We start from the raw sequence: 27,121 nt of genomic DNA, 5'->3' as shown, positions 1-27,121 counted from the left end.
AAGAGAAAAGGAGGGAGGACACCAGGACACGAGGAGGGAGGAGACAAGGAGAGAGGGCAAAAGGAGAGAGGAGACAAGAGGAGAGAGAAGATAAGAGATAGGAGACAAGGAGAGAAAAGAGAGACAAGGACACAAGGAGGGAGGACAAAAGGGGATAGGAGACAAGAGGAGAGAGGAGATGAGGAGAGAGAGAAAAGATGAGAAGAGAGAAGAGTGGGCAAAGAGGAGATAAGGAGAGAGGAGACAAGGAGATGAGGAGAGAGAGAAGGAGAGAGGAGACAAGGACACGAGGAGGGAGGAGATGAGGAGAAAGGGCAAAAGGAGGCAGGAGACAAGACGAGAGAGGAGATGAGGCGAAAAGACTGGAGATAAGGAGAGAGGAGACGAGGAGAGAGAGAGGGGAGACAAGGACACGAGGAGGGAGGGAACGAGGAGACGAGAGAGAGGACAAAAGGAGAGAGGAGATGAGGAGATGAGGAGAGAGAGAGAAGATGAGGAGAAGAGGGAAGAGGAGGCGAAGAGGAAATAAGGAGAGAGAGAGAAGATGAGGAGAGAGGAGAGAGAGAAGGAAAGAGGAGACAAGGATACAAGAAGGGAGGAGATGAGGAGAAAGGGCAAAAGGAGGGAGGAGACAAGACGAGAGAGGAGAGGAGGCGAAGAGACTGGACATAAGGAGAGAGGAAACGAGGAGAGAGGAGATGAGGAGAGAGAGAGGGGAGACAAGGACACAAAGAGGGAGGAAACAAGGAGACGAGGAGAGAGGACAAAAGGAGATAGGAGAGAAGAGGAGAGAGGAGATGAGGAGATGAGGAGAGAGAGAGAAGATGAGGAGAAGAGGGAAGAGGAGGCGAAGAGATGGGAGATAAGGAGAGAGGAGACATGGAGACCAAACCAACCCAAGTTACAGGTCAGATCTGTGGAGAGGCGACTCGCTCACAGTCAGAATGTTTGTTTTTCTCTGTATTTTTGAGCTATAAAACTATAAAATTTGCCGTTTAATGTCACACTGTGGAAAATTCGAGGCAGAACAGCGGCAAAAAGTTCCACAGTGCACCTTTAAAATGAACTGCCTTCTGTCTTTTCCACTGACATCTGTTTTTAGTCACACGTAAGAACCAGCAGAGTTACAAATCTCATTCAGACCACTTTAGTTTGAGTTTGTATGTTTACTCAGCACAAGTCAAGCACCGGAATGACAAATCACTAAAACAATACAAAAGCAAGCGGCGCATACAAATGAAAGAAGAGTGGACTGTAGCAGAGAGCAGACGAGAGGAGAGGAAATGAGGAGAGGAGGAGATGAGGACACAAGGAGGGAAGCAAAGAGAAAGGAGAGAAAGAGAGAGAGGAGACAAGGAGATGAGGAGGAGAGAAGATAGGAGGCAAGAGGAGAGGGGAGATGAGGACAAAGAGAGAAGATAAGGAGAAGAGGAGAGAAGGAGAGAGGAGATGAGCAGAGAGGAGACAAGGAGGGAGGAGATGAAGAGACAGGACACAAGGAGAGAGGAGATGAAGAGAGAGGAGACAAGGACACGAGGAGGAAGGAGATGAGATGAGAGGACAAAAGGAGAGAGGACACAAGGAGAGAGGAGATGAGAAGAGAGGACAAAAGGAGAGAGGACACAAGGAGAGATGAGTCACACTTGAAGAGAGAGAGGAGATGAGAAGAGAGGACAAAAGGTGAGGAGATGAAGAGATAGGAGACAAGGACACAAGGAGGGAGGAGACGAGAAGAGAGGACAAAAGGTGAGGAGATGAAGAGAGAGGAGACAAGGACACGAGGAGGGAGGAGACGAGAAGAGAGGACAAAAGGAGAGAGGAGATGAGGAGAGAGGAGACACGGACACGAGGAGGGAAGAGACAAGGAGAGAAGGCAAAAGGAAAGAGGACACAAGGAGAGATGAGTCACACTTGAAGAGAGAGGAGAAGAGAAAAGAGGAGACGAGAAGAGAGGACAAATGGAGAGAGGAGATGAAGAGAGAGGAGACAAGGAAAAGAGGAGAAGGGAGACAAGGACACGAGGAGAGAGGATAAAAGGAGAGAGGACACAAGGAGAGAGGAGATGAAGAGAGACGAGAGACAAGGACACGAGGGGGAAGGAGATGAGAAGAGAGGACAAAAGGAGAGAGGAGATGAAGAGAGAGGAGACAAGGAGAACGGAGGAGATGAGACGAGGAGAGAGGAGATGAAGAGAGAGGACACGAGGAGAGAGGAAATGAAGAAAGAGGAGACAAGTACATAAGGAGGAAGGAGACGAGAAGAGAGGACAAATGGAGAGGGGAGATGAGGAGGAAGGAGATGAGAAAAGAAGACAAAAGGAGAGAGCAGACGAGGAGAAGGGAGGAGATGAGACGTGGAGAAAGGAGATGAAGAGAGAGTATACAAGGATAGAGGAGACAAGGACATAAGGAGGAAGGAGACGAGAAGAAAGGACAAAAGGAGAGAGGAGATGAGGAGGAAGGAGATGAGGAAAGAAGACAAAAGGAGAGAAGAGACGAGGAGAAGAAAGGAGATGAGACGAGGAGAGAGGAGACAAGGACACAAGGAGGAAGGAGACAAGAAGAGAGGACACGAGGAGAGAGGAGACGAGGAGGGAGGAGCCGAGGAGAGAGTACAAAAGGAGAGAGAAGCTGAGGAGACGAGGAAAGAGGAGATAAGAGACATGTTTGTTTTTGAAATTGTAGTAATAGCAGTAGTAGTAGTAGTAGTAGCTTACTCCTAATAGTTAAAGTACGTGTAGTAGTATTGTAGTACTTACCTGGTGAGGTAGTCCTCTCTGGAGCTGTTCATACTGTCCCAGCTGTACGGGGGCCCCTGCAGTCCCCCCCAGGAGCCCGGACCGGGGGGAGGCCAGCCAGACGGTTTGTTCTTATGGCTACAAAAAAAAACAACAACTATTAACTAAAATACTTCAAGTCCAATAAAGTTTCGTCTGGTGCTCGGGTAATTTAATTTAATCCATTATTTTTTCAGACCGAGGTTTGGTTTGTTTTCGTTCCTGACAGGAAGACAGCGCTAGAGAGCAGTCAGGTATGAAAACAAAAAAAAGGGAAGGAGAAAAAAAACAAAAGTAAAAAAAAGAAAGAGAAGCTGACTCAATTAATCTTATCCCTTACCCTCTTATTTTTGTTTCTTTTCTGTTTTATTATTTATCTACTCACACACACACTTGCACTTCCATTTAAGACGAACAGAAGCCATTCATTCTTTCTTTCTTACTTTCTTCAAACCTCGATGTACGTCTTTTACTTTTTGTATTGTGTTTAATATCAGAATCAAAAGGTAAGAAAACAAATTAAACCGTGATCTGAAAAAAGAATCTATTAAAATAAATACTACACTTCAATAAAACACTAAAATATTGTACTAAGTCTGAACATACTGTGCTTGAGTCTGTTATTTTGTTAAGATCTATGACACCTGAGGATCATTATGTTATATTTTGGATATTTTAAATCACAATATTGATCAAAAATGACTTAATAAAAGAAACACGTCTGCTGATTTCTAGGTTGGAAACCGTCGCTGTAAAACTCATCACAACAAAGATCTGTGTAGCTGTCAACACCTCCTGTGGACAGCCGCAGAAAATCACACTAGGGAGCAGTATTTTTATTTTATTTACTCATTTGTACCTAAATGACTATGCGATGTTGTGGAATCCTGTGAGTATCACTGATTAAGAAAATAAAACTGCAGAATGAAGTAAGTACAGAGCAGTGGGCGTGTATCCGGGGTGTTGAAAAAGGGTTAAACAGAGCAACGTGTCTAAAAAATTGATTATTAAGTCTCCTTTAACTGTACAAAAACAAGAAATTTAGCGCCCATATTACACTGTTTTTTGATCTATGTTATGTGAAAAGGAGCAATTTGAGTTTTGGAAATGTAGATGGACTCATAACACAAGATTCTTCAAACATGTGTGGATGAAACAAAACACAACTCCAGGTTTGTTTTTGAGGAGGTAGCAACAGTCTAACACGGCTAAAAGCTCACAAGTTCATTTTGTGTACCGTATTTTTTGGACCATAAGTCGCACTTTTTGTCATGGTTTGGGTGTTTCCTGCGACTTATATACTCCTGTGCGACTTGTATATTAAAATTTTTACACTGAAGCCGCGAGAGGTTCTAGTCTTGTGTGTGAGTATCTGCTGCTCCTGTTCCTCCTGCACCACTGTCACTTCACTCTACTGCGCATGTCTCCTGCAGAAAGAGCCTCTGTCCTGAAAATGGTCATCGAGCAGCAGAAAGAAAGTCTGGAGTGAGAGGGACACTTGTGAGGGACTGGCGGAAAGCAGGGATGGAGAACACAACTCCATGGCAACTGGGAGGATGCACCATGAAACTTTCCTGGAAGTCACTGGATGGATGGACAAAGCCTGGACTTCAGTGACACCGAAACCATCCTGTCGGGATTCAGAAAGACCGGAATAATTCTAATTGGAACTGATGCTGAGTCTGACGACAGCGACACAGAAGAGGAAGCGGCGCTCTGTTTACCTCCGGAGGTCGTGGAGTTGCTCAGAAGTGACACCGAGGATGAAGAATTGAATGGATTTAGTGATTTGGAGTGAGATGGAGAGTTTGTTAAACTTGTTTTGTTCTGTTGTTTATGTTATAGTTTATCTGAAGAACTGTTCATATGTGACGTTAACAGTCTGTTGTTCTCTGTTCTATTGTTTTTACTAGAACTTGACTTTCAAGAGTAAATGTCGGTTCCTGGACTCTGATTTTATAAAATAATTTCCCCCCAAAAGTGCCACTTATATATGTTTATTTCTTCTTCATGACACATTTTTGGCTGGTGCGACTTACACTCTGGAGTGACTTATAGTCCAAAAATACGGCCATATAGGATCTTTAAGTCCGTGGCTTTGGCTCACTGTACTTAACTTAAAGGCAGAGAGCCAACAGTTAGCTTAACTGAGTACGATCATTGTAAGCCCTGTTAATTACAACTCAGTTATGCCTATAAAGCATTCAAATATAAATAACAATACAAATCAATGTATAACAAAGATGGTAGATCTACATTTCTGTATGAGGGGAGGGACAAAACCAAATCAAAACACAATGGACCAAATTATAAGGTTCAATATTATGGAAAAATTGACTCTTGTGAGCTAAAAGTCATGTTATAATGTTGTTACTTCATCAAAAACAGACCTGGAGTTGTGATTTTGTTTTATTCACATGTTTGAGTAATCCTTTAATATTAGTCTGTCTACATCTCCAAAGCTTGAAATGCTCTGTTCCACCTTGTGATGTCATGTAGTGGTAATTTTCAAGTTCTTAACAGCTCTTTTTACCTTATATTTCAGTAGAGATTGGCAATTCCAGGACAAAAATGAATCCAAATGATTCTAGTGAAGGTGTGTGGAGTTTAAAAACACACTGGATCACTCCTTCCTGTATCACCACATGACATCATGAGGTGGAACAGAGTATTTTCAGTTTGAGAGAAGAGCATTTGTGCGTTAAACATGTGTGAATGAAACAAAACAAAACACAACTCCAGGTCTGTTTTTGATGAGGAAACGACATTATAACAGATCAGAAAATAACGTAACACGAACACTTTAAGTTAAACCTTGCGTAAAATTTAAAAAAAGGTCAAATTCTAGTTATATAGAGCTATATTCTTACAACAATAATTTGAAATCTGTAAAAACAACCAAAAAAGCAACTTTATAAACAAGAAAATGCATAAATCGTGTTGCTTGTGAAGGAAATTACGGTACTTTGAAAACTGCAGACTAATTGTTATTAATCTTGCATAACTAGGTCAAAGTTACACTATTATAATCTAAATAAATAAGTGAAAAAAAATCCAAAATGCGTACTAGATGAGCACGTCATCCCCACAAGAATCCAAGCGGTTTTGCACCTCGCTCGGATACATCTCTTCATCATGTCATCGCCTCCGAGAAAACTGTAAACCTCCTTCGCCGTTGCTCCATGGTAAATTAACAAAACCTCTCAAAATCCATTGTGGTTTTTGCGAAATTTTGACTCCGAAGTTTTGAAATTAAATCCAGAATCATCCGCGATCAGGAGAGGAGAGGGAATCAGTCATCGCGAATCGCCGTACCAAACTGAGCTAAAACTGCATTCGGTCTCTTCCTTGATCCAATAATCCTTTTCATCACAGCGAAAATAAATCCTCCACGCCATATTTGTCTGTGTGTGTGTGTGCGTTTGTGTGTGTGTGGGTGCGTGCGTGTCTGTATATTTGTGTGTGGAAAAAGTAAGAGGATTTCAAAGCGGCGAGTGTGTCGGAAAACCCCACCAGGACTCAACTCTTAAGGTTAGCATCAAGAGCTTTCAGCATCACAAATTATTCATGTCATAGAAAGGCCATCTTCAGACCACTTTGGTACTACCGCCTGTTTACAACATGTAGGTTAGGGTGCGGGGTTGGACATGGTAGACCTGGTTTAGTTCTGGTTTAGGCCTGGGCTAGTTCTATCTTAGTCCTGGTTTAGTTCTTGTTTGGGTCTGGTTAATTATAGAACTTGGATTCTTTTTTCAGCTCTGGGTTTTCCTGAATAGAAAATCCAGTTAGATTTCTGAGTTAGAATAGCCCTGGCTTAATCCTGGTTCAGACCTGGTTTAGTCCTGTTTTAGTCCAGGTTCAGACCTGGTTTAGTCCTGGTTTAGTCTTGGTTTAGTTCTTGCTTATATCGGGTTTACTAGATTGAAGGTAGATTTAAAGCCATCTTCAGACCACTTTGGTTTACAAATGTAGGTTAGGGTTCAAGGTTAGGGTAGTCCTGGTTTAGTCCTGGTTTAGTGCTCGTTTAGTCCTGGTTTAGTTCTGACTTAGACCTGGTTTATTTCTTGTATGGGCCTAGTTAATTATAGATCTTAGATTCTTTTTTCAGCTCTGGTTTTCTTGGATAGGAAAGCCAGTTAGATAAAAGATTTCTGGGTTAGAACAGTCCTGGTTTAGTCCTGGTTTAGTGCTGGTTTAGTTCTAGTTTAGACTTGAGGTAGTTCTATCTTAGACCTGGATTAGTTCTTGTTTGGGCCTGGTTAATTATAGACCTTAAATTCTTTTTTAAGCTCTGCTTTTCCTGGATAGAAAAGCCAGTTAGATGAAAGCTTTCTGGGTTAGAATAGTCTTGGTTTAGTCTTAGTTTAGTCCTGGTTTAGTCCTGGTTTAGTTTTTGCTTAGATCTGATTTACTAGACCTTGGTTCAAGGTAGATTCAAAGTAATTTTCAGACCACTTTGGTTTACAAAATCCAGGTTAGTGTGCAAGGTTAGGGTAATCGTGGATTAGTCCTGGTTTAGTGCTGGTTTAGTTTTGGTTTAGACCTGGGCTAATTCTATCTTAGTCCTGGTTTAGTTTTTGTCTGGATTTAGTTAATTATAGACCTTAGATTATTTTTTCAGCTCTGGTTTTCCTGGATAGAAAAGCCAGTGAGATGAAAGATTTCTGAGCCCTGGTTTAGTCCTGGTTTAGTGCTGGTTAATTCTTGATTTAGTCTTGGTTTAGTTCTGGCATAGACCTGGTTTACTAGACCTTGGTTCAAGATAGATTCAAAGCCATATTCAGACCACTTTGGTACAACCACGTTTACAAGATGTACGTTACGGTACAAGGTTAGTCTAGTGCTGGTTTAGTTCTCGTTTAGACCTGGTTAATTATAAATCTTGTTTTGACCTGGTTTAGGCTTGGTTTAGTTCAGGTATAGACCAGGTTTCATCCTTGGCTTTTCCTTGTCAGAAAAAGGCATCTTCAGACCACGTTGGTACTATTGTGTGTTTACAAGATGCAGGCTATGGTTTAGTCCTGGTTAAGTCTTGGTTTAATCCTGGTTTAGTTCTGCTTTGGACCTTGTTAGATTCTTTTGGGTTGTGTTCACTCTTGTCCCTGTTGGGTCCCAGTTTGAGTCCAGTTTAGTTCCGATGGTAGTTTTGCTTAGGTTTGGTTTAGTCTTGGTCTAGCCCAGGTTTATTTCTGTTTAGTTTAACATGTAAGCGTAAAGACAAGAGGTTTAGTTCTTTTTTTCTTTGTTTTCTTCTGGGTTTTCAGAAAAATCCATCTTCACTGCAGTACTACAGCGTGTTTACAAGATGTACATTAGGTTTCTGGGTTAGAGTAAGTCCAAACCTGACTCTTATTTGGCCTGGAGATGGACCTTTGGAAATGTTATCTCCACAGGGAATGTACCAAGGTATGGTTTTAACTTTACATAAATCATGCAGGAGATGTTCCACGTTCAGAAAGTTACATACTGTACCTTTAAAGGAACACAAACACACAGATTTAAAATAGATCACCTTAAAATATCTAAATAAATACAAAAATGGCTTAGTTCAATGAAATAAGATCGATTTCTGGTCCTAGTTTAGTCTGTAATTAGTTCTCTCAGTATCACAAAAATAACTTGACATTTATATCTCTTGTTAAAAACACTTCAAATTGTGCATATAATAAAAAATAAAAATACGATCTTGTTCTTTTTTTGAGGAGACTTGTATTGTCTAAACGAGTTGCTGTTTTCAATCACAATCCGCATCTTTCGTATTCAACCCAGAGGCTGACAAAAGTGAATTTTGGTCTGAGAAGTTGTTAAAAATAAATTTGACGTTGTGTCTCAGCTTGAAGTCTTTCTTTTGGTAAACTCCAGCTCTACAAATGTGAGCTCCGTGCTGTTTGCTCTTAAGAAAAATGCCACGGTATTGGATTTGTGTTGTATATCTAACGTACATCTTTCAATATTCTCCACAGAAATAGTTTTTTTTTATCCTCAACAGATCATTTTCGTTATTTGCGAATAAGGCACTACATTCAGGCTCATGCTGAATGGGAAAGAAGTAAAGCAGGACCTACAGGCATTGAGCAATATAGAATATACAGTGGACATCAGAGAAATTATTGAGGATAAGACATGGAGGAATATGTGTGTGATCCGCCACAAAAGCGCCAACAGTAATTTATGGAAAAGACAAAAATTAGATAGTTTAGAACCCCTTTAATCATCCCAAGTTTCTACAAATTTTTATGTTGGAAAAATGTTGGCATGGTGGCGGACCGCTCGCATATCTTCTGGGATTGCTCAGTTCTTAATCGTAATTATTTTCAGGACATTAAAATAGAAATAGAAAAGATAGTGTCCTGTGAACTCCCCATGGATCCGCTGATATATGTGTTAGAAGCATTGTCAGACAACGTATGTGTAAAAAGATCAGCAGTATGTTCTTCGTGTTCTGTTAACTGGATGGAACCTTCCCCTCCGATAACGACAGAACGGACACAGAGACTAAGGATGGGCATGATTAGTCGATGAATCAATAATTGATCATTAAGAATTTCATCGACTACGTTCATTTTAATCGACAAACCGAATGTAGGTTGCTGTGTGTAGCGTAGGGTGACCAAACAGGGGTGTGTACATGTGTCTCTGCACTCAGAAGGAGCGAGACTCAAACAGTCGGTCAGTCTGCAACGTGCCGAAGCCCAAATGTGTATTTAACGATGATTTGTACAAAAAATTCCACGCTTTCAGTTCCGGTCGGGACAAGTGTGAGGCCATGTGCACAGTGTACAAATCAGACACATATGTTTCGGTGTCCAGTGGGAAAAAGTTCACCAGGACACCGAAAACATGAAAAAGTTTTGCCAGGTGAGAGCAGCTCAATGTCGATGACGAGTCCCCACCTCCCTCCCCCCGTACGGTGTCCTGGTTTTGACAAACGCAAATATGGTCACACTAACCTGTATTCCACTGAGTTGTGTCGCTGTTTTTTTTCTTCGCTTAGTTTATGCAAATTAGCCATGTGGTTTTAAGTTTTGTTTCTGTGAGAGTTGCGCAAATCTGCATTAAACACATTATAATGTCAAACGGGCTGATGTGGCTCTAGAGTCGTTACGGTTTATATGCCGTAAAGTTGAATTTATTTATGCAGATTAGTAGTGCAGATAGTAATAATCGCTAATCGATCGTTAATTTTTTATCAAATGCCCATCCCTAACATAGACAGAAAAGAATCTATATCATGGAACAGCTGACAGACAAACCTCAGATGAAAACTGACTTATTCTTAGAACGATGGACTCTGGTGACTGTGTACCAAGGTTATGGAGGGAAGCATTGCTGTGAAAGGAGTAAACTTATGGAATGGAATAGTCTTGACAAATATATAAAAGTATTAAGTACAATGACGGCATTTAAAAAAAAAACACATAAAATGCAGTGCAATGTGTATGAAAAAGAAAACTAAATTGTTGTGCATAATAGTAAAGATTTCTGTTTGCAAATGATTAATAATTGTGCTTGAACTGATACGTACTTATTTGAAATGTTTTAAAGTAACTATCGGTGTTGATGTTTTGTCTGGAAAAGGGGAAAAGAGGGCAGATAACGTAAGATTATTCTTCTTTCTGCTCCTTTTCATTCGCTGTTGACGTCTTTTTATACTTTACGAACGAAATAAATAAACAAAAAATAATTATAATACTAACTAAATTAATAACCCTTTGTCAAAGATTGTTCTAAATGTTTATTTGCACTGCTGGTCTTAATTAAATAAAGTAAAAAAAATAAAAAATACATACTTAATTAATATACTTAATATTAAAAAAAGAAGAAACCTTTAACACTTTTCAAAACACGTATACTTCTCTCCATTTGCTAACTGAGTGAAATGCAAATTTAAAGGTTGTATGGAGGATTTTTTTGTTTGTTTGTTTCAAATTGTCAATGAAAGATCAAAATAGAATTATAAAGAAGAAGCAGCCTTGTTATTATGATGACCAAAAAAAAAGAATGAAAATCCATCAACTGAAGTGTGTAGTGTAGTGAGGCAGATAAACATCAGCCAATAGATAACAAGGCTACCTCTTTATCTATTGGCTGTTAGGTTGTCAATCAAACTCCCTACATTTCTAGCGTCGCTGACTTGCCGACGCACTGGGATTGTGTGGTTTATGTTCGTGGTTCAAGTTTAGCGGTTCTTGGCGTCTTTTTTGAACTGTAGCTCTCAGTTTGCACAAATTTTGTTTTAATGGCAGACAAGAATTCATGACCAGTTCGCCGCAAAAGAAAGTCAGTTTTTGACGTTGCTGAAAGAAGAAGAGAAGGGGAAAAGGTGCGAAGCACAACATTTAAAAAAGGACAAACAGTCGCTGCATTTCTCTTTCCTTGGAAAATCTTCTATACAACCTTTAATGTTCAAACTTCAGTATATAAAGCGTCTTACAGTGAGTTACAGTGAAAAGCGCGACATAAACCAATATATTATTATTATTATTGATATCGTATCGTCAAAGTTCTCACAATAATATCAAGGACCATCACAATATATCGAATTACAAGTCTCTTTGCTTAAATTAAGAGTTATGGTGCAGTAATAGTTTAAAAAAGACAGAGGGAACTACATAGACCATGATCCTTTGCTCCATTTCAGTGCACAATACATGAAGAAATAACAGTTCTAAACACTTTTAAGTCTTAGTTCCTTGGATTAAGTGTTGTCAAGACATTTTAAGAGGAAAAAACCTCCACAAAATATCAGAATAAATATCGTACCGTGAGATGTGTGTCGTGAAACTATCGTACCGAGAGATTTGGATATCGTTACATCCCTTATTATTATTATTACTTCAACATTAATGGATTAAAAAGCAAGACGAACTACAATGGGATAGATTTGAAATAGTATGACAATGACAGTAAACAAAAGGCAAAAAATCTTAAATAACTTCTGTACCCAAAGTCAAGGGACAAGATGTAGTTTCCACAATAAGAGACGAGACACGAGATTGGATCTACAAGAATGAGCAATAAATAAATTGCGCGATCCTTTTCCCAATTTTGGCCTCAACATTTTTGATTTACTTACTGTCATTGCAGCAGTGCTTTTTTTTTGGGACTACAGCTTCTCAAAAAATGTATCTCAACAGTGCTTTACTCCATTTTTTTATGCAATCCAAACGTAAAAACATCACAATCTCATGGCAATTTTGTCTTGCGAGATCTTGTGGCTCAAGATCTTGTCCCATCTCTACGGTTAACCATAAAAAACAGATGTACTTCAGCTTATTTTAGTCAATATGAACTATTTAGTTTGTGTGAAAAACGTGCAGAAGGTGAGCGCTTTGTGAATTTGTGGACAGGTGAGACGTCTGCGCTTTTGGATGTAACAAAAGTTTGAGTTTTCGTCTTTTTCGTTTTGCTGTTGTGACGCTTTAACCCATCAGATTCAAACAGTCGTCATTGTGTTTTCTCTTTCTCTTTGATCATGTGCAGAACTCACATACTGTATTTAAGTTTTTTTCGTGTATTTGAGCTTCTTGTCAAGTATTATTATAATATAAGCAGCTCTGGACGTCAAAATACGGCATCGTCACTTTCCAGAATCTGAAAACCACCAATATAAAGACGATTTACCTAAATTCAACACATTTTAAAGCCCGTGTCTCTCCTTTCTTCCTTTATTTACCTTCACGGCGTCTGGGCCTGTGCTCTATATTAGAACGCCGTGGTTGTTCCAGTCGTATTGATTCTCTGTGTCTCATCCTTCACTGAATACCATTACTTTATATTGACCTGCGCCGCCATCTTTAAATCCACTCATAGCAAATATTCAATCACTAGAGGCTGAAATACTGTTATAACTCCATAATATAGTTGTACGGAGGAGTAAAAATGTCCTGGTTCAAACCGGATTTAGACCTGGTTTAGTTTGGACCTGGTTTTGTCCTGGCCACGTTTCAGGTCAGAGAAGAAAAAAATAACACCTGCAGTTGACTAAATGAACGAGAGAGCTGGTTAATGCCATAGTGTGGAACATTCCAGACAAAGCAATACCAACTCCATGGAGATGTTAAACCTGTTCAAACCAAATATAGCTTTTACCGAAAACAATTGTAAGCAGGGATGCAACAATAACCAAAATATCGTGATATCGTATCGTCAGAAGTCTCACAATAATATCATGGACCATCACAATATATCAAATTACGAGTTTCTTTGCTTAAATGCATGATTTTATAGAAGCAAAAACTTATAAACATAGGGAACTACATATCCCATGATTCATTTCAGCGCAAACAACATGACGAAATATGTTTTACCTGAATTCTTGGGATTATGATAGAAATAATTCACACCAAAATCCTGTCAAGGTGTTTTAAAAGTAAAAAAAATTCCTATCTACAATTATATCAGCCTCTTCAAAATATCGCAATAAATATCGTACCCTGAGATGTATTTCATGATAATATCGTACCAAGAGAGTTGGATATCATTACATCCCTAACTATTTATTCGTAATTACAAAAAATATCGGCCAAGGTATATAACACAGCTACGGTATATTACGCACAATGGACCCGTGTGGTAGTTTTCACGTTTTCAAGTTAACAGCTCCTTTTACTTTCAGTTCAGTAGAGATTGGCAATTCAAGAGCTGAAGTTATGGTTTTAACTTTACATTAATCATGCAGGAGAAGTTCTACGTCCAGAAATTTACATACTGTATCTTTAAAGGAGCGCACATATTTGAAATAGATCACCTTAATGTCTAAATAAAATGAATTATTTGCCTTAGTTTATTGAAGTTAGATTGATTTCTGGTATAGTTGTGTTTTGGTCTCAGTAGTAGAAGTAATTTTTACAAAAAATTATTTACCATTTATATCTTAGACTATATCTTAGAACACTTCAGCATTTCAAAAAATAAAAATATGATCTTTGAGAAGACTTGCATTGTATAAAACATTGTTTCTCAAAGACTGGGTCACGACTATCAGGTGGGTTGCAAGAGATTTTTTGGGCTCAGCATTTAAGTCTGCAATATACAGTTCTGACACATGATGAAAGGTTAAGACATGATTTGTATAATTTCAAATCTTTTTGTAATTATTTTATTGATTATTTTCTTCTAATATTGCTGGTTCAATTGAATGTTGTAAAGAAAAAGAAATGGACTACATTTAATGTCCAAACAGACGACTTATGGATCCTTTTATTACTGGTTCAATGATGTTTTTCAGTGTTTAAAACTTGAGTAATACTAATTGTTCAGAGAGGTGATCACTCAGTCAACTATAAAATATCCTCATTAATGTTCAATAATTTTGTGATTTAGGAATAATGTCTATTAAACTTGGGTCATGAAGGTTTGTGACTTTTAAAATATGGGTCCCCAGAAAAAAAGTTTGGGAAACACTGCTCTAAAATAGTTGGTGTTTTCAGATCACAATCTGAAATTATACAAATTATTCTAGTGAAGGTGTGTAGAGAGTTTATGGAGAGACAAACCCGGCTTAAATATGCAGGTTTGTGTGTTAAAAATGTGTGAATGAAACAAAACAACACTCCAGGTCTGTTTATGATGAAGGTACAACATTATAACATAGATTAGAAAATAAGGAATGTAAATAGGCTGTTTAAAGTCAAATGTAACGTGAATGTCTCATGTTTTGTTGGATAATGTATGTCTGTAGACCAGGAGAGGTGCCAGCTGGACAAAAGCTCCTCTCACCAGCCTGTGCTCCTCCTCCTCCTCCTCTGGACGAGTATCAACAAAAGTCTCCATAATTCAACACTGTCTCCAACTGTTACAGAGCACCCTACAGGAGTTATTGACACTTGTGTATGTTACATAATGCACACATGAGCAAACACTGACAACAAAGATTTAAGATGAAGTCTGAAAACTCAAGAAAACTCAAACAAAACGGATTTAAACAATAATTTTCAGGTACCATGTGATCAATACAAGCCTTTATTGTCCTGCTGGCTATCTTGTGACTGTACTTGCCTCCAGAAATGTTACACAATTGGGCTTTAAGTATCCCACGCCAATATAGCACTATAAAATCAAGTTTATTCTCCCGTCACTCTTCCTGCTTGTCCAGTGTGGGCATCGGACAATATTGAAATTTGATGTCACAAGTTGCTGACAGTTAAAACATTTTATAGATGTGATTTATTGTTTTAATTTTAATATCATGAATAAGTTCTGTAGCTACAGTGGTTTTCGTCACAAAAAAGGACTTCACGCTCCGTACTGATGATCATCTGTGCCAATAAACTGCAGTCCCGCAAATTAAATATGAATGTAAAGTAAAATATACAAATGATGAATGAATTTGTGCTGGATATTTTTATTTGGCATTAATAAAAACATTTTAAACAGCCTAGATTTGTGGACGTGGTCTAATCTCGCGCATATTTTAGAGAATTCTTTTCTGCTTCTCTGTGTTTGATAGAGGTTAAGAAAGTGAACGTCCCCATCTTACGGGATTTGCGGGCGGCAGTGAGACAAAATATTGCAGATGCATGCAGGAGTTAGCCACACTGGTGCCACCTAGTCCCTCTCCTCAATTTCATTCCTCTCCAGCGACTAGGTCAGGAATCAGAATACACTAGGCAGTTTACAAAAACCCTGGAAGTTGTAGACCTCGCACCGGCCAATCAGTGACGAGTTGTGAAGCCATGACGTCAAACTCAAGCGTCACTTTTGTGGAACAACACAACAGTAAAAAAAAAGCAGGTCGAGATGGATGTAGACGAAGACAGACATTCTGTGCTTGGCAACGATTCCCAAGATCGAGGATTTAAAGCCGGAACAAAGAGAATGTTTGGTGAATTTTATCAAGGGGAAAGACTTTATTGCCCTTCTTCCTACGGGGTTTGGAGCATTACATACGTCACGACCAAATAGCAGTGACTGGTTAAGTAAAAAAGTACCTGTCTACCGTCGAGCAAATGAATCCTAATGCAGCAAGATCAGACGGTTTCCACAAAGTGAAACCGGCTGATGGATCAGGCTAGACAATTCTTTGTGGGAGCGAGACTGAAAATTCTGTCCCGCGCAGACCTCTAGTTTCTGTATTTCGATTGCCTCCTCAATTTAATTAACATCATGTGACCACTCTGACAAACACCGCTGAACATGTTGAAACTGTCAAGTCAGAATAAAGAATCAAATACTACTTGTTAGTTTTTACATTTGCAAACAAAAATATCTACCTACCAAATGTATTGTTCATATTCATCCATATACTAGTTGTTTTCTTGGGATCTCTTATAAAATATTTACTGCTGGACTCAAATCCAAGAAGACACAAGGCATTTAAAATAAGCATTGGACAGTGTATTTTTTGCTTGACTGGCCCTGACATTTCAGCCTGCATTGCAATACTAAAAAGTCACTGCTGAGCTGGCGTTTCAACCCAAATCCTCAACGTAATGTGTGTTTTGCAGTCTCCTTTTTGGCCGAGCTGCAAATGAACACTACACTGTAACATTTCCCGGGGATTTTAGCCTATTTTAAAGGACTATGAAAGCTCAAGGGCGCAAGTGTTGAAATGAATATAGTCTGGCTTCTTTGCTCTCTGTCCCATAATTCACTGCACACGCACAAAAGCAAGCATCTCCTCCCAAGACGCGTTAGCCTACATTACCACAATACTTAGCTCCCCCCCAGCGCCAAACTCTAGCACCAATTCGCACCATTTTACACTCTGCAGGATAACTAGGCTAATTTAGGCTCCAGTGCTTTTCAATGGGACCTTTTTTTTTTTTTAGAGGTAAGAGATGCCACGTACAAAATGCTTTCTCAGTATAAAAGAAAGGACAAAGTTAAAAAATAATAAGTATTGCTGTAGATGATCAATTGCAAGCCTTCTATCTATCTCTATGGCGATAAACAAGTGAAACCACAAGGCCAAGTTAGAGGTCAGATCTGTGGAGAGGCGACCCTGCTCACAGTAAGAACGTTTCGACAATTAAAACTTAAAAATCTGTAAATGAAAATATTTTAAAATATATATATAGCTGTGTCGCTCACTGTATCACTGCTAAGTTAAAAACTTGTTAACTTAAATGCCATATTGTGAAACATTCCAGGCAAAGCAGTGTAATCTCTATGGCAATATGTAAGCAAAGACGCCTCAGCAGAAAACTTAAACATGTCATATGCCAAGGAAACAATTAACATAATGTGGGTGTGCAAAAATATCGAACTATTGATTTATCGTGTCGCGTAATGTGATGATACAGTATCGATATCATGGGCTGCTGTATCGATATATCGCCAAGAGGATTTTTTTGGTATATTTTACAAAATTATTTTGTTACAGCGCTACAGTTTTGTTGCTTGTTTAGAGGAATGAAACTCGTTTACGCGACACATTTTCACTGTTTTGATGGTTAAAATGTTTGTGTTTCATATTCACTTTGCACAAGAAGCGGTTTAAAGGTTGTATAGAGGATTTTCCAAGGAACGAGAAATCCCCCCCCCCCGCAAGACGGAGAATTTGTTTACAGGACATGACTTGGTGGGGAAGCGGTGAGGAGAGGGTGCGCGGACATTTCGTTCGCGGACGAGAAGTGAGGAGCAGGGAGAAGAGCGGAGCAGGGAGAGGAGAGAGGAGAGGGGAGCGGTGCACGGAGATTCTGTGCCCGGAGAAGTGAGGAGCAGGGGGAAGAGTGGATCGGGCAGCGGGGAGAGGAGCAGGAAAGGGGTGCAGAGAAGGTTGCGCGGAGATTCAGTGCGAATGAACTAGCTACAACACGCAGCAGCAAGTGGACTCTTTCTTTGCCTTGAAAATTACGTTTTCAGACATAGGATATCGCTTTCGTGTCCTGAAAAACATTTGTCTAACTCTTGGAAATAAAGTACGTTTTCATAATAAGCAGAAGTGACCTTTCCAGGAGTAATTTGTGGACCAGTGCGTCAGTCTTTAGACCCTGCGTCTGCTTCAGTCGCGCCATCGCTGGAATGAATCTGCAAGAATCACCTTAGTTTGGCTTCGCTGCTTTTCCCCTTGTCTTCTTCTTTCAGCGACCTCAAAAACGGACTTTCTTTTGCGGCTAACTGCTCCTGGATTCTTGTCTGCCATTGCAACAAACTTTGTGCGAACTGCGAGGAAGATATAGGTCAAAAAAAGCCGCTAAGAACTGTTGCGTTGGTGGAGTAAACAGCGTCTGTGCGTCTTGCGTCTGTGGACTGCGTGACAGTCGTACGTAAACCACGTACCGGCGGCGCAGGCAAGTCAGTTACACTAGAAACGTAGGGAGTTTGATTGACAGCCTGTCAGCTCACAGATAACAAGGCAGTGTCGTTATCTATTGGCAAATGTTTAGCCCCACCACGTCCAGAGTTGATGAATTTTTATTCTCTTTTTTTTGGTCATCATAATTACAAGGCTACTGCACCTTTATAATCTATCATTGACAATTTGAAACAAAAAAAATCCTCCATACAACCTTTAACAAAGACTTTTAATATCCCAGCCATGATTTAGCTTCTTTTTTTTTTTTTTTATTGAACCGTATAGAATCAATTTAAAATATATCGTATCGAATCAAAAGAGAGATATCTATTGTATCGTGGCCTATGTATCGGGGTATGTATTGTATCGGCAACTTCTTAATGATACCCAGCTCTATAACATAATATAAGAACTTTTAAAAACGGGTGAAAGCCTTTATCAATACACTGTTAATTAGTGGATGAGTATTTGAAAAACAAAGCACAATGATTTTTAAAGGTCCCATAATATTCCCTTGTTTTCTAATCTGTTATAATGTTGTTTCCTCATCACAAACATACATAGAATTGTGTTTTTGAGGCTGAGTTCTTCTCAAAACACTCTGCTCCACCTTGTAGTCATTTGGTTACACAGGAAGTGCTCCACTGTGTTTTTAAACTCCATACACCTTCACTAGTAGGGGTGTGCAAAAATATTGAAATATCGATTTATTGTATCATTTAATTTGATGATACAGTATCGATATCATGGGCTGCTGTATCGATATATCGTCAAGAAAATTTTTAGGTATATTTATGTAATTATTTTGCGTAAGAGCTACAAATGTGTTGACATTCTCACTGTTTTGAGTAAAATTACTTAGTGGATTATTAAAGACTTTTAGTACCACTGTAGCCTTTATTTTTTACTTAACTGTATAGAATCGATTTGAAATATATTGTATCAAATTGTATTGAATCGAAAGTGCATGGTATCAAAAACGTATTGTATTGAGGCGTATGTATCGAGATATGTATCGTATCTGCAGATTTGGATCAATTTCAGCCCTGGATTTTTTTTTTACTCTAGTGAATTTAAAGGTGAAATGTCGCTGTTAACTTGAAAACTATCGCTTCATCACAACAGAGAATTTTGAGCTTTCGAGACGTAGAGAGACTAATAATAAAGGATTACTCAAACATGATATTTACCACACTAGTTTATCCTTTTTTGCATGTGTATTTCTTTGTAAAAAACTACAAAAAGAAAGCATGCAACTCCAACCTAACGCCTAACTCAAATGATCTTCTTTATTTGACTTCCTCATGCTTGTTAGTGTCATTACATAGCATCATTATCCTCTGTTTACTCCACACCGCCCCCTTGAGGCCAAACACTGCTCCTTGTCAGTAACATGTCATATCTATCACCGAAATGTCACTATCAATCTCCTAATTAGCCGCTAACGAACGTATAACCCCGTCCTCCATTCTCGCCAATTAAGCTTTAACGTGCTCTTGGCTGCGCGCCGCGGGATCGCCTGACCAGACCATCTTTTCCTGTTTTCTTGTCGTTCTCGTTCCGTGGAGCTCGGCGGTATCATAAATGAAAGATAGCATTTTTAAAGTTGCCCTTGAAATGGTTGCTTTATATAGCGTTACGGCGCGCAGACAACATGCTTTAGCTCTTTGTATGTTACGCTCAAATGGGGCCGGTGTTTTGGTTTTACTATTTCTGTATCACGGTCAAGTCTGCAAACAAGAATGAAGAGTTAAACTGATAATAAAATCGATATATATTGTCTTATTTCTACAGATTTGTCATCACTTTGCTTAAAATCTTCCACAGTATGACATTAAACAGCTCTACTTTTTTATTTTTGTCAATTACAGATGAATTAAAGCTTAAAAATACCTAGAAAAACAGCTTCAAAATTGCCAATTGCATCATTTTAAAGGTCCTGTATCTGATTTTTCTCCAGTATTTATTTGTATAAAGCAGCTCTTGAGGTCAAAATAAGTCAGCTGTGTATTAATTGTGCATCTAATTATACTGTAAAGCGTTTTATTGTCGTCACGGTCACACAGCTCCGGTCTCTGAGGCCCTGTCCCAATACTCCCCATAGTGTTCGGCTCCAGGCAAATGAAGCTCATGAGGATAGGAATAGGAATTTATTTATACGAACAAAATAGTGAAATAAAAACGCCAGGATCATGTAGAGCGGGTTAAGACGAACATTTTAAGACCAAAATGACGAAGCTCACTGCAGTAATTACAGAAAGAGGAGTGACGGTTCCTCAATGTAAAGTCAACTGGAGCCAGAGTCGATGGAGCCGGAAGTGTCCCCATGCTCACTTCCTATTTGCAAGGTTTCCACTCTTTTTCACTAACAAAATTTCAAAACTTTTTCATTACTTTTTCATGACCTAAAGTGAATTTTCCATGACTTTAAGGCACATGTCAAACTCAGGCCCAGGGACCAAATTTGGACGGTGATTTAATTATATTTGGCCCGCGAGATCAAATCAAATATGTATTAGAGCTGACCCGCCGGCTACAGATAGACTATAGAGACATTATTTATTTAAAATGTTGTTATTATTTTATATTCTGCTTGTTCTGGATTCAAAGTTAAAGCAAATTTATTATTAAACAAAAAAAGGTTTAACATTACATATCTCGAAAGAAGAGAAAACAAGCAGATATTGTTAAAATTTTTCAACAAATATTTAGCTTGGCCCACGACTTAGTCCCAGTTTTTTATTTTGTCCCTCTGTGAATTTGAGTTTGACACCCCTGATTTACAGCACCTACATGTGTAGAATTGATCAGACTTTTAGGACTAAATATAAAATGTTGAACTCCTTTCCACTCACTTTATGGTTTGGTATTATATTTTTTTAACATTCAAAATCCTGTCAGTGCATTTATTGTCGTCTCTTTTAAACAAAAGGCGCAGATGTTCAGAAATAATCATAATAGTCTAATGAGAACTTGATGATAACGCTGTAGTTGCGCGAAAGAGATACTAAAATTTCATGACTTTTTCAAAACTTTCATTGATTTTTTTAAAATAATTTGTCATTTTTGTGGGAATGGATACCCAGCACATTACTAACAAAGTAGAAATAACAAAATATAAGACTAACACGCATACAAAGAGAAAAGAAAAGAGAAAAACTTGCATTGAATTTATAAAACGCCATAACTTTTCCAGGGCTAAAAAATGACGTTTTCAATTTCCATGACTTATCCAGGATTTCCATGACCGTGGGAATCCTGTATTTGGAACGCAGCGGCTAGCAGGTTAGTTAGTATAAATACAGGCTACCTTACATTACTTTTTATTCAGAGGAAATTGCCAAGTCCAGGGCTGATTTTAGTGAAGTTTTATGGAGCAATTCCTGTATTACCACATGACATCACAAGGTGGAACAGAGTGTTTTCAGTTTGAGTGAAGAACTCCGTGTAAATATGCAGATTTTGAGTGTTAAACATGTGTGAATGAACCAAAAAAACACAACTCCAGGTCTGTTTGTGACGAGAAAACCACATTATAACATAGATATGAGCCCTTTAAAACATGTTATGGTCTAATTCAATCACTAAATAACCAACAACGACGTACATACACTTGTAATGATAACTAATGTAGACAAAACGAGTACATTTGAGTATGTCTGTATATTACAAATACTTGTCACGTCGAGTTAATCTAAACAATATGACACAACTTCATATCAGCAACGTCAAACATGAGCTAACGGCCGCTCACCTCTGCAAAGTTAATGAGGCCTTCAGGAAGTTATCATTTAATTAGAATAAGACAATATTGACAAGCACAATGTGTAAATCTTGATTCTGGAGCAAAACTAAATGAGTTCGCTGTGATTGTCAACAGTGTCAGATCATTATTTAAAAACTAAGTCATACAGAAGAGTGACGCGCAAACTTTTAACACCAAGAATCAATTAAGAAAATGTTTTGCTGCAACTAATTGGAAAAATAAGGATAAGTATATATTTCATTGATACTCATTATCTGAACTAGGGTTGTCAAAAGTATCCAAAATCAGATTCTAACTGATACTAAAACTGGTATTGAAACTATATACTCCTTTGAGCACTTATCAATATTAAAAAAGTCACATTCACAGACAGAAATGAAGCGTTCTTGAATAGTTTTAGAATGATCTTAAGCTGTATCAGAACAAGAATAAGAGCACATAGACTAGTATACGCCCACGGACCACTGAGGGATTAATGTTGAAAATCCTTCTATTGTCTAAAGAAAGTTTTGAATTATCATTGCGGTTTCGAGTTTATTCCTTAATATTGAAATTGAGTTTTAAATTTAACATTAATCTGAAGTATACAAAAACTCAAAAACATGCTGTGATGGAAATTTATATTATGGAAAGATTTCTCTCAATCGGTCTTTGTGTAAATCAGGGATGTCCAAACTGTTTTCATCAAGGCCCACATATCTAAACACAGACGAAGCAGAGGGCTGATCATTGGCCGTAGACTGGTGCTCAGTACAGTGAATAATTGAAATATGTGCATGTTTAACAAGGTAATTTGTGCCAATTCACCTGGAAGCCTGAGGGCCAAGAAAAATGTGTCTGAGGGCTGCATTTTGCCAACAGGTCATAGTTTTTTGCACATATGCCTGGTTCAAATGAATGAGATTTCTTCTTTAGTCATTATCATGTATAAACACTCAGCAGACACAACCGTCCCCACCCTCAGAAAACCGTGTATTGTCTTTGTTGTCCTTAAATGTAAGTTAGTTGATTGGTACAAGTCTGTGAAACAAAAGTCACTCTGCTTTGACATGTATGTAACTTGTATTTCTGTATAAACACTTAGAGCTCAGATACTCTGGGTGTGGGGAGATGCTCTGGGGAGATGCTCGGGGTGTGAAGGTGGCAGGGACACGCTGCTGGTGAGGAGAGGCTGTTGGTCTCGGGCCAGAGCAGGTCTAGGCCCTGTCCGTATCTATATAGAACAAGAATAAATCTTTGTCTGTATTCCAAAAACTCACCGGGCTTCACAAATGGACTCATTATTTATCATCAAGAGGTATATCATTTTTTCCAAAGCACATGCCAAAAGACAATTTATGAATACAGTGGCACAGTCATGATTAATGATGAAAATACTATCTTTAATATTATCTATCTAGATCAGGGGTGTCCAAACTTTTTTCATCAAGGGCCACATATCTAAACACAGAGGAAGCAGAGGGCCGATCGAGGGCCCTAGACTGATGCTCAGTACAGTGAATAATAGAAATATGTGCACGTTTAACACGTTAGAATGAACCATCAGTCATCAGATCCTTAAAACCACACACTAAATATTAAGCTTTATCAAGGTAAAAAAAAAAAAAAACTTGCAGTAAAAAGTTCATTTTTAATTGATGCAAGGTAATTTGGTCCAATTCACCTGGAAGCCTGAGGGCCAAGAAAAATTTGTCTGAGGGCCGCATTTTGCCCACAGGCCATAGTTTGGACATGCCTGATCTAGATGTCTCCCTTCAACGTACAGAATTTTAATATTAATTTGGTTTTGAATGTATTTTAGAAACTTCAAAGTATAAAAAAATAACTGTTTGGCTAGTTTACTAATCAAAACATTGACAACTCACAAACTATAAAAAGAAAAATAACAACGAAAAATCCCATGGTTCCTACCTTGACGACTGAGGGATTACACAGACACTAAATTTGTTTTCGTGCCAATACCAGCAGCTCCAGTATTTTGCATTTAGACTACTTATAGGGCTCATATTTTGTTATTTTCTGATCTGTTATAATGTTGTTTCCTCATCGCAAACAGACCTGGAGTTGTGTTTTGTTTCATTCACACATGTTTAACACACAAACCCTGCGTTTATAGGCTTAAAGAGTTATTTGGATGACATTTGGATCATTTTAGCCCAATCTCTACTGAATAAAAAGGTAAAATGTGGCCGCAAACATGTCTAAATGAACCAAAACGCAACTCTAGGCTTATTTTTAAGGAGGTAACGACATTATAACATGGTTTAAAGCTCAATTTTGTGTAATATAGGACCGTTAAATTATTTCTAGAATATTCACGGAACATAAATAACAACAAAAGCCAAAATAAACTACCTTTAGTCAATTTGGAGAATGCACCAGATACTCTGCATAAATCATATTTGTAATAAAGGAGCTAAGAATAGTACAATATATGAAAGTCAGAGCTGCGATGGAGCCACCGGAATGAGTCAGTATTATTAAAGCAGTCAAATTGGACATTACCCATGATGCATTTCTCTACTTTATTCTCTATAAATTATTACCTATTCTTTAACGGCGAACTTGGCCTCGCCTCAATCATCTCAAGGTTTTCATGGACGCCTTCGCTCTACCAAAATGTGTTCAGGGCTTATCCGGGAAATTACTACCAGATTGCCTGTTGTCAAAGTGTCTGTAAATGTACTGGCGGAGGTTTCTTTGGCGTGGTTGGCTGCTCTCGTGGCTGACTGCCTAGCACGCTGAGCAGTTAAGAAACTTTTTAAATGCGAAGAGCAGCTAGTGAAGTTCAAGAGGTGTAACTTAAGGGCGATTGGATTTTGTGATTAGAGCGGTTTGTTTTTCCTGTATCCATGGCGATCCTGTTTGGACATAGCTGCTACACATTTTTTACAGCAATTATTATTTTCTTAGTTTTCTATTATTATTGTAGTTTACTGCTCAATGTGCTGAAATTGTAGCCATCAGCCGGTTTCAACTTGTGGAAACCGTCTGACCTCGCAGCATTAGGATTCATTTACTCGACAGTAAATGGCTTTTTTTAATTTAACTAATCGCTGCTATTTAAGTCGTTACCATAGACTGTATATGGTCCAGCTCTAAAAACACTTGACAAAAAACACCACAGATTACCATTGTTAAATTTTGCAGAAATACAAATTAATGACCTGGGACAATCTTATTCAATTTAAAAATATCTGTCTAATGTACAAGATTAAACGTGGCTCGGCTCCCCCTTCGCTGAATGACTTTGTTAATTTCAGATCTCGTGAGGGCAGAGCGACCAGAGGAACAGTGAGGGAAGACTGCATTATTCCTCATAGAAAAACTTTATTTGGTCAGTGTGTTTTCTCCGTCAGAGCGTCCCATCAGTGGAACTCTGCGCCTGAAGCAATCAGAACATCTCCCTCATTCTCTGCTTTTAAAAAGAATGCTAAAAAGTGGCTTTTAGAAGCGCAAATGTGTGAACACTAAAACTTTTATTGCATTTTTGTAATCTTATTGTACATTTGTGTAATTTTTGATGTGTAACTTTTAAGTGTATTTTCTTTTAGGATGCCTTTTTGACATCTGGCAAAGGGACTACCGATGCAAATGAGCTCTTATCAGCGAACTCGGGCACATTTACATTGGTTTAATGTTGATAAATCTGCATTGTCCCTTTTCAAATAAATAATTAAATAAAGAAATATATGAGTGGACATAGATAACGCTCTAGCCGCCACATAATAGGAAATTCGCCAGGCGGCTCTTCCGGCTCCTTCTGACTCTGGCTCCAACTGACTTACATTAGGATCTTGTCGCCCCCACTCTCTCTGTAACTGCTGCTGGGAGCCTCGTCATTTTGGTCTTAAAATGTTCATATTAACCCGTCCTACAGGATCCGGATTTTTCTCTTTTGTCCATCAAAAAAACCCTATTCATAACATAGAGCCTGGCTCCAGGTTCGCTCCTGTGACCATGAGCATCACAAGCCTCATTTGAGCAGCGCTGAACATTATGGGGTGACGTTGCACTCGCATAGTCCACTTCTTTTACACAGTCTATGGTCGTGATGTATGTTTGTAATGCACCAAATCCTGTAGACAGAAGGGCAATAACATCTTTCCTCTTGACAAAATTCACCAAACATTCTCTGGCTTTAAATCCTCGATCTCAGGAATCGTTGCCAACACAGAATGTCTGTCTTCATCTACATCCATCTCAACCGCTTTGTTTACTGTTGTGCTGTTCCACAAAAGGGACCCAGACAGACGCTTGAGTTTGACGTTGGCTTCACAGCTCTTCGCTGATTGGCACTGATTGTATTCCGATTCCTGACCTAGTCGCTGGAGAGAAATGAAATTGAGTGGAGGTGGCTCAAGCCTGGCTACTTAAATTGGTCCTTGGGGACAAATAAAATGATTTTGATTTGTTTTTTTTTGTTGTTTTTTTGATTAAGTGTTAACAGGGTATCCCCAGGTTTGACTACCTCAAATTTAAGACTTTTTAAAGAGCTTTTTAAGACCACTTAAATGAAAATTAAGACCAACATCGCACCCATTATGTGGGCGAAAAACACCAGATCCAGTTCCAATAATGACCAACAAACTACTGCATTTAGAATCTAAGAGCCACTGTGGATTAAACCGACACTTCCCCATGATCCATCCAACGTCTTCCTCCACTCTACTGATGGTTTACTCATTGCCGTCGGTGCCAGAAACCAAAGTATTGTTTGTGCATACTCCAAATTAGACGTTCATTCACATTACATGATTTCACATTGCTGTTGTTGTTTTTTCCTCTGTTTAACATTGCACTGCAGCCTGGTTGAGTTTATAAAAAAAAAATAGGCTAATGAAATGTAAGACCTTTGTGAAAAAAATAAGACTTGCACAACAAAATTTAAGACTTTTTAAGACCTTAATTTAGGAACATGAAATTTAAGACCTTTTTAAGACTTTTAGAACCCCGCAGCTCCCCTGGTTCAAGCTGAAACTATAGAATTAAACACACAAGTGCGGAAATATCACTAGTTTGAAAGATTAAATTGCATGTTTCTTTTCTTTTTCAAATTTTGGTTTCCTTTTTCTTCAGTACCTGTAATTGTTCCATTCTAATAACAATGTCAATATTATTTTTAAGACGATGTAAGGTAAGGTAAACTTAATCCATGGACTAGACCGCTGGGGCAACCTGTCAGGAGCAGTGGGACCTTCTTGTGCTTGTCTTCGTCAGGACTACCTTACCTGGGGGTGTTTTACATGTATCTCTGTGGTGGAATGTTCAGCACAGCTACAGCTATGGTGACAGAATGCACACATTAGCAAACGCTGCCGAAAAAAAGTTTAAAAAA

The 27,121-nt window shown here is 38.6% G+C and overlaps 1 protein-coding gene across 1 annotated transcript in view; it reads right to left on the bottom strand.

Moving 5' to 3' along the window:
- The window catches only part of LOC110173181 (FERM and PDZ domain-containing protein 4-like), a 184,931-nt gene that overhangs the window by 72,588 nt on the left and 85,222 nt on the right, over window positions 1-27,121 (bottom strand). Inside the window, exon 3 of the mRNA XM_055166974.1 lies at window positions 2,759-2,875. Within this exon, the coding sequence (XP_055022949.1) occupies window positions 2,759-2,875 (117 nt within the window). The remainder of the gene's footprint in view (window positions 1-2,758; window positions 2,876-27,121) is intronic.

Source organism: Boleophthalmus pectinirostris, unplaced genomic scaffold (genome assembly GCF_026225935.1).
Source record: "Boleophthalmus pectinirostris isolate CB_2022bp ecotype Guang Dong unplaced genomic scaffold, ASM2622593v1 HiC_scaffold_11, whole genome shotgun sequence".
Classification (NCBI taxonomy): Eukaryota; Metazoa; Chordata; class Actinopteri; order Gobiiformes; family Gobiidae; genus Boleophthalmus; species Boleophthalmus pectinirostris.
The sequence above is the reverse complement of the archived record's forward strand: the minus strand, read 5'-3'. Positions and strand labels throughout refer to the sequence as shown.